This window comes from Cydia strobilella, chromosome 13 (assembly GCF_947568885.1).
Source record: "Cydia strobilella chromosome 13, ilCydStro3.1, whole genome shotgun sequence".
In the NCBI taxonomy this organism is placed as follows: Eukaryota; Metazoa; Arthropoda; class Insecta; order Lepidoptera; family Tortricidae; genus Cydia; species Cydia strobilella.
The window spans coordinates 2,792,652-2,800,855 of record NC_086053.1 but is presented as its reverse complement, the minus strand read 5'-3'; the positions used below and the strand labels follow the sequence as shown (position 1 = coordinate 2,800,855).

Sequence of the window (8,204 nt, the reverse complement as noted above, 5' to 3'; positions counted from 1 at the left end):
CTATTTCGGCTTTTGAATATGGTGCATGATGATGCTGTGCAGTGAGAACAACCGTAAGCCGTTGCTTTTCCTGCTTCGATCACTAAAGCATGAAGAGTAACACCCATTGTTGACAGCAGTTATATTAAGGTAGGCTCAGCATCAGAAATAGCAGACGAAACAACGCGTCAAAAGTATTTGCCACCCTCGAATACTTTACAGTTTTCGTTCAAAATATCAGCCACAGTCTAATTGTAGAACATATTAGACGTCTCTTAAAGTAAAATTTTGAGAGAATGATAGATAGGGAGTTTTGCTGTATAATCTGACACGTTACTTTTCATGATAACTGTACCTATAAGAATTTCAAATAACATCCTTCTCACAGCTTGAAAATATAAATCTGTCTCCCTATCTGTCTTGACAATTGACTTTAAATTACATTTTACCTCACAAATGCATTGTTAAAGCTAACAATACGGGAGATAAGTATCTTACCTCCATTGTAAAAGTATATCCATTGTAAAATACATGATTACAATCTTTGGTAAAAGGATTTTCCAACCAGCTCTGAGTTAAGCTAAGATTGATGGATCCTATCCATATGTTACGTGGATTTGGAACCGAGATACTTATAAAGTGGGTTAGGATCGCAATTTTTTCATGTCTGTGACTTACCACGTGTGTGTGTGTGTGTGTGTGTGTGTGTGTGTGTGTGTGTGTGTGTGTGTGTGTGTGTGTGTGTGTGTGTGTGTGTGTGTGTGTGTGTGTGTGTGTGTGTGTGTGTGTGTGTGTGTGCGCGTATCGTTTCGTTTTCTGAACTCCTAGTGTAAATTTCATTCGGCAGCGTGACGAGCGTTCGCGTTATGTCTATTTTTGTATGGAAATTTGAACAGCACGCCAAGCGGGACGTTTTGGAAACTCAAAATCTCATACGTCACGTCACGCTATCGAATAAATGAAAAGGAGTACTGCAAACTATTGTCATTTTGGCTAGCCAAATCCCCAGAATCCCCAGATAATACCGTTTATCCAATAAAGTAGATAATAATATAAGTTTTGTGTACGTGTAAGCAAGTTTTGAACCATCGTTGGGAGCATTGACATACCTATATGTATTACTTCGTAAAGACGCTTACGGACACTAAAGGGGCCCACTGACTATCAGTATATCGATATCGGGATGTTCGGAACTGTCAAATTTTTGTTCCAACTTAATTTACTGACAGGCCGATATCATCCGGCGGACTGCTAGTCAGTGGGCCTCTTAAGAATGGTGCCAGTACAGTGGTGTCTGTGAAGGCCTTCACCCGATGAGGGGTTCTTGTCCGCAAACTAAATTTTTGTTATAAGATTATAATATCAAATTACTTAATAATATATGTGAAAAATTGACTTATTTAAATTGACATACTAAAAATACATAAAATTATATTTATAAATGCTTTACTGTAACGAAACTGACTTATTTAATGTCATTAACTTGGACTCGAAATAAAAGGCTTTTTTTTTTTATTTTTTTTTATTTACAGTGGTGTCACGCACACGAATTCGAGCCAATCGTGCAGTCTAACGTCACAACGCGATTGGTTGATGAGTTCACATCAAGCGCGCGATTGGTCTTAGTGGCCTTAAGGCCCGTCTTTATTTTTACGATACCTCTTAATATGGATTATGTTTAGATTTATCATCGTTGTGATTAAATTAAATTATTAAATATCATGTAAAACTTTCTGCCAAGCTATAACTTTAAATAGCCTGACAACAGTGATAACACTAAAGAGACCCAGAATGATCAATTTGAAAACGTTCTAACCTTCAGAAGCTGTCTAACCCATGAAAGGTATGAAATAAAACACAAAATAATGTCACATGTTTAATGAACAATATTTCAAATAATTTGTTTTTGTATTTTTAAAATTGTATATGTATATATAGATGCTATATAATAAGATACAAGCCCTGTTTACTCACTGTGAAGCCTTATCCTAGCATTGCTCGTGAATTACGGGACTAAACTTTGTCACTTGGGGATAATTTGTAACTTCTGGGGCCGAATATTTTGTCTTCGAAATTTTTAAAAAGTTATCATAAAAGTTTTGTACACATAATTAATGTCATTACCGGGTCTAACGCGATTAAATTTCATTATTTTACCTTTCTTCTGACGTTTCAACTAGGTTGCACTAGCTGTGGTGGAAGACTGACGTCCCAGCAATCTATATCTTCCAATACAGCAATTGACATTTGCTGGGACGTCAGACTTCCGTGACCACAGCTAGTGCAACTTAGTTGAAACGTCGGAAAAAAGGTTAAATAATGAAATTTAATCGCAATTTACTTTTCGTAATTCAAATAGACCAAGCCCCAGAGGTTTCATACTAACCCTAACGACCACACTACAGTTTGTTAAAGAAATAAAATACATACTTATTATGGTTAAAGAATAAAGAATCGTAACTGTTACCAGAATAAGTAAATTTAATGTCAACACACTATATTTAAGCAATAATGTTACAATTTCCAGTATAAATTAGATGAAAACATTAACAAAATTGGTAATCTACTTTTTTCGATTATTTATTTATAAATTAATAATTTTGTTTCCATATCAATCTGTGAATTATTGTTAATTTTAACTTTTTGACGAGGACTAGTAAATAGGTTTTATATTGTTTATATTTTTTATACCTTTTGTCTATTTAACACTTCATTATATTATTTTATATTTTGTTTTAGTCAGTTGTCAATAAAATCTTGCTCATGGAAGTCAGCTTTTCGTTTCTACTCTCCTTAAGCTATTGTATTATATTTAAATGTCCACAATTCCCGGACACTTTTTTAAATGCGTTATTAAAATGTTTTAATATTTTGAATCGCATAACGATCAAATGTTGTACAAGGTACTTAATATAAATACATAAACGGAAAAAATCCGCTCATAATTCATACAATTTTGATAAAAATACATGAAATAATCGTATTTTGGTGTACACCCTTTGTGCGTAGGTAACTGACCTAGTTATTGGGCCATGTTTTACCGAAATAAACTTTGTGCATTGATTTCAACATTTTTTAATTTAAGAAAATGTTTTGCAATAAAAAAACAAGAATATACATATATAAATATTATCATATACATTTTTTGGTTGGAAAGACCTTCAGTAAGGGGAGTAGACCTTTAGTAGACCTTTATAAACGCAAGGGTTAGAAGCGACGAAGAGCTTGTATGGTCTAATCAGCGGGCGCAGCATGGTTCCATTTTTATCGCCTGTCACTATGCCCGTCACTTTCGCACTTACATACTTGTTAGAACGTGACAGGCATGGTGATAAGCGATAAAAATGCGACCGTGCTACCGCCGCTGATCGATGGTCTTCCCCACATTGATCTCACATGATAATTCAGTTAATTATATTAAAAAGGGGAAGATCATTTATAACAATTCATTTTGGGATAGGAAATAAGAGCCATCTTGACAGCTCTTGACGAAGAAATAATAATTTGCAAAATGAATGCCAATGATAATGTAATCTGTCGCTCAGATTCTGATATGTGCCATGAAAATGTCAATAAAAGGTTACAGGTTACAGGACTTTGAGGATGACTCACTCTAGAACGGTCCGGATCCGGGCCGAGTCGTCCGACGCTTTGTTTTCTATAGAAAGCATCACGTGTCCAGTGTGAAGTGGCTATCTATAGAAACCGGCCAAGTGCGAGTCGGACTCGCGCACTAAGGGTTCCGTACCATTACGCAAAAAAGGCAAAAACGTCACGTTTGTTGTATGGGAGCCCCACTTAAATTTTATTACGTTTTTAGTATTTGTTGTTAAAGCGGCAAAAGAAATACATCATCTGTGAAAATTTCAACTGTCTAGCTATCACGGTTCATGAGATACAGCCTGGTGACAGACAGACATACAGCGGATTCTTAATAATAGGGTCCCTTTGGGTACGGAACCTTAAAAATGAGTTGGACGCTTCAGCCCGGATCCAGACCGTTGTAATTTGTAATGTTAGTCACCCTTAACATTTTGCCGTTATTAAATATATAAATCAATATGAAACGAGCACTTATTGTGGTCCTCTAGCTCCATTTTCGCTACTAATCAGTTTCTTGGCAAACTATAAATTTCGTAAAACATTTTAATCAAATTAAAATCACTACGAGACTTAACATTACTTTATATTATATATGACATATATATATATATATTATTTATGACACTAATTGGTACAGTTAAAATTATTTGGGTATGAATTATGTAAATCATATAAGCCTAAAAGTATATACAAATATTTTTATAAACAGTATCGTGCTATCTACATTTTATTTTAAATTTATTGCATTTTATGCGTAGGTACAATAAAATTTTAAACAATTATGTTTTATCGATATGATTGAAACAAATTTAAATTACAAGCAGTCTAATTTAAATGTTTCCTTTATCGATAACAATTTTATATAAAACATCGAGGGTCCCTGAGTTTAGACGCGTACTTTCAATTCATCGTCCAAAATTGCGACAAATAAATATTTTACCCTTAAGTATATAAGTAACAAAAAATTGCATTTAAAAGCAAAACCACTTGGTTCACATCTATCTATCTTAACTATAAACTATGATAAGTATATTTATTTACATGTAAATTAACACCAAGAATGAAAGAGTGCCAATGATATGTGTATCTAGTGATTTATTCATATCGTAACTGTTGAAATACAAAAATGTTAATACTATAATTGCTATATGTACAATATCGATTGTATACTTAATCGAACTGTTCGGGAAGCTAGATTAGTCTCACTAGACTTATATTGACCGGGGCATGTACCGTGATTACCTTTTGTATACCCCGCTATCTTCAGTTACCCGTGAACAAGTACCTGCGTCGACATATCGGGTCCCGGTCAATATAAGTCTAGTGAAACTAACCGTGAATCATTCAAAACTACTAGATTAGTCTGTTGTAAACGAACATTGTAGTTTCATGTTTGTTGATATCTAGAACTTTGGTAAGCTTTCCGCTAGACTAGAGCATAAATTACATCGGCTGCTTCCATTGAACTATAATATTATTACTACGTATAGAATCGGCACAGAGAACCAGTATTTTGCGCCATGTGTTGTTTTGACAACACACCGTAGAAGTGGAGCGTGAATCTCGCGACCTAAACGGGTAAGCACCATGAATTTTACGGCGCTTACGACGTTTTGGTCGCGTACTGATTGCGATTGCGACAATTTCATTGTTTGGTATAGAAGCCATACCTAAACTCATAACTAAACTCAATCAACAACTCAATACTGCTTCTACATATTTGTTCTCTGAGCCCAATTCAGATTTAGCAACTTGTTGGTTTTGATCTTATTTTGATACGACCTTTAAGATCATTCATTCATCATTCATCATTCATGTGAAATGAAATGAAAGTCGTTCTGGCTAATCACCAAGACGATCGTCAAGGTTATATTGACACCAGTTCAAAACCACAACAAATCGTTAAATTAGAATTGACCTCTATAAAAATGCAAGGAAAATCTTTTCGCTAAAAAAAAACTTCCCGATAGTTCTGCTAATGGACTGGAAACGTATTGAAGTTAACATTCGAATAAATGCTTTAATTCAACTATTAAAATATGGTAATGGTTAATAGTTACCGAATCCTGGTCGATTATAATAACCAGATACTATCGATCCTTTTGACTTAATATTGTCAACTTGTAATAAAATAATCTAAAATTTTATATTGGATTAAAAACCACGCATGACGCAGATTTTTTGTAACAACCCGTCGCGGGTCGAAATAATAAATCCAGAAAACCTTTGCGGCGAAAACCCTGCTGTATTTTAGCAAACACCAATATAATGTTTGCAGGCAAATATTACGCCTCGAACAAATAAAATTCGAATAAAATTCGGGCGTAGAATTTGACCAAATGTTAAATTGGAATTTTGCACAAAGAGGCCGCCTTCGGATTTATGTCAAACAAAAGTTGATGCGAGGCGAATGAAAATGAACTAAGAGCGCTTTAATTCATTCAACGGAGTTATAAGAATAGGCACTATAATAAAATGAATAAATGTCAACGACATTCTCACACAAATTGACTCAATCCCTTATTAAACTTAATAAGGATTGTTATTTAGACGTTGATTTTAAGATTTGCTTTGATTCCAAGACATATTTTTAATTCGTTTGTGTGTCTTATGTAAAAAATATTGTTTATAATCAATTTGGAAAATCGACTGGTTAAATTGGAAAGGTGACTGATGGTAATATTGAAGATTATACTTTTAAGTAACAAATTAATCTTTTAGGTTTAGTCTCAACGTTTCATCGTCAATTTCGATAAGGCTATTAGAGAAACAGTTGATAAAATTCAGCTAAAAAGATCGATTTGTACATTTTAGGTATATAAAGGTACGTAACATTTACTCTAGTTTGTGATAGGCAACTATTTACTAATATTCGTACGTATGTGTAAATCGCAAGTGCTCCAAGCACTTCTTAACTATCTTACAGCTATCACGGCCTTGAATGCTTGAACATTAACATTATCCACGATAATACCTACAAGTTTACATACATCACCGACCATATCAAAGACAATAAAAGTTGAGGACCTACTGCGAAAATCGAAATTTCTTGATCTACCTCAATCTTCCATATTCGAGCAACAGAGACGGAAAGAGAAATTTTGATTTTCGATTTTGGCTGTACCCCTTAGCAGTAGAATCTCAGGCCACTAATGTTTTGAAAGTCTAATATTTCTTTCTTTTCCGAGAGATGATTCTCCGACAATGACATTACTGAACATACAACGTTTAACAAACGACATAAATGACACTATCCTCAATATACCGCTTCGTAAAAAATTGCCATGAGGTATTAAGCGAGAATACATTTCTTATTTTTATTACTTAACTCCGTGCCTGAACAGTTTTTGCCTTGGCTTTTTTGCTAAATATTTTATAACTCCATCAGAATCGGTGATATATGTTACTTATAGTTAATCTCACAGTCTACTCTTAACACTGGATACGAAGGCATGTCGTTTCCCAAACTACGCGAAACTTGTACAGTTAAAGATAAGGTTAATTTACTAGTCAATACATATGTTTGAATACTCTGTTTGGTTTACCATACGTTGTTTTGCTCTGCACTGTATGAATGGACACTACCTTACTTGCGTTAGTTAAAGCATTCTTAGTTCTATTGGTCTCAATAGATTAAGGCGATGGAGGAACATTGGCTCATTGTAAATTGTTTGACACTTGAAACAGTTTTTATTTCACATGCTACAATTTGCAATAATATAAGACATGTCATTACTCCACGGCCTTATCCAATAAAGTTTAGAATAGTGGTTGTAATATTATTTACATCATTTACTGTTATGTTGAAGCGGATGACTTTCTCTTTTCAGCTTTATTCTCCCGAAGTTTATTCTCATCCAGCGATTCTATTTTATGATCTCGAAGCAAAGGCGTTCTACAATCAGTTTTCTCTTCGACACTCTTATTCATGTATCCATTCTTGTAATTGTTTACTCTAAGTGTGTTATCGCTTTCGAGAGATTGTTGACTAGAACGCTTGCTGAGAGTATCTTCCTTGTCACTGTCTTTGTCTTCGACCCTCTCGCTGTGAAAAGCTATGTTGTCGAAGCACTGAGCCGGGACAATGTTGACTGATTTCATCATGGGGAGAGCTATGGCCAGAGCTGGACTCATGTCCCGGGGGCTGGGGGACAAGCGTGTGGTCACTGACATGTCCAGACCGGGCATCAGGCTTGCGACTGTTGGAATTAAAATATAATTAGCAAGTATCATAAAAAATTGAAATTTTAAACACCATAAACATTAACACTCATATCGAAGATACTGTCATGCTGTCATGCCTGGTAAATTTCGGGAAATAATAATATTGTTTCACATTATCAGTATTATAGAGTGATATAAGGAAGAAGATATTAAATAGGACCACGATGCCATTAATCCACCTAATTAATAACACAAACCCACATACAAAGTTAGAGAAGTCAACACAGAAAAAACTTGACAATACGGTTAAGACACAAATAATGAATAACACAATTAGATATAAAAAATTGCTGGAAGTATTATTAAATATTTACTAGCTAGTACACTTTTGCAAGATTCTATGTTAGATAAAATAAAGTTAGAGTCATAAGTAAAGAGAAGAGACGTGAAATGTATGG

General features: G+C 34.4%; 1 protein-coding gene across 2 annotated transcripts in view; it reads right to left on the bottom strand.

Annotated features, from left to right (window-relative positions):
* Window positions 1-1,841: 1,841 nt before the first annotated feature.
* LOC134746433 (potassium voltage-gated channel protein Shaw-like) overlaps window positions 1,842-8,204 on the bottom strand; it is a 54,010-nt gene continuing 47,647 nt past the window's right edge. Inside the window, exon 8 of one of the 2 annotated variants that reach the window (XM_063680802.1) lies at window positions 1,842-7,781. In XM_063680802.1, coding sequence (XP_063536872.1) covers window positions 7,381-7,781 — 401 coding nt within the window. In that variant the 3' untranslated portion in view covers window positions 1,842-7,380. The remainder of the gene's footprint in view (window positions 7,782-8,204) is intronic. The other variant, XM_063680801.1, reaches the window with a different exon arrangement.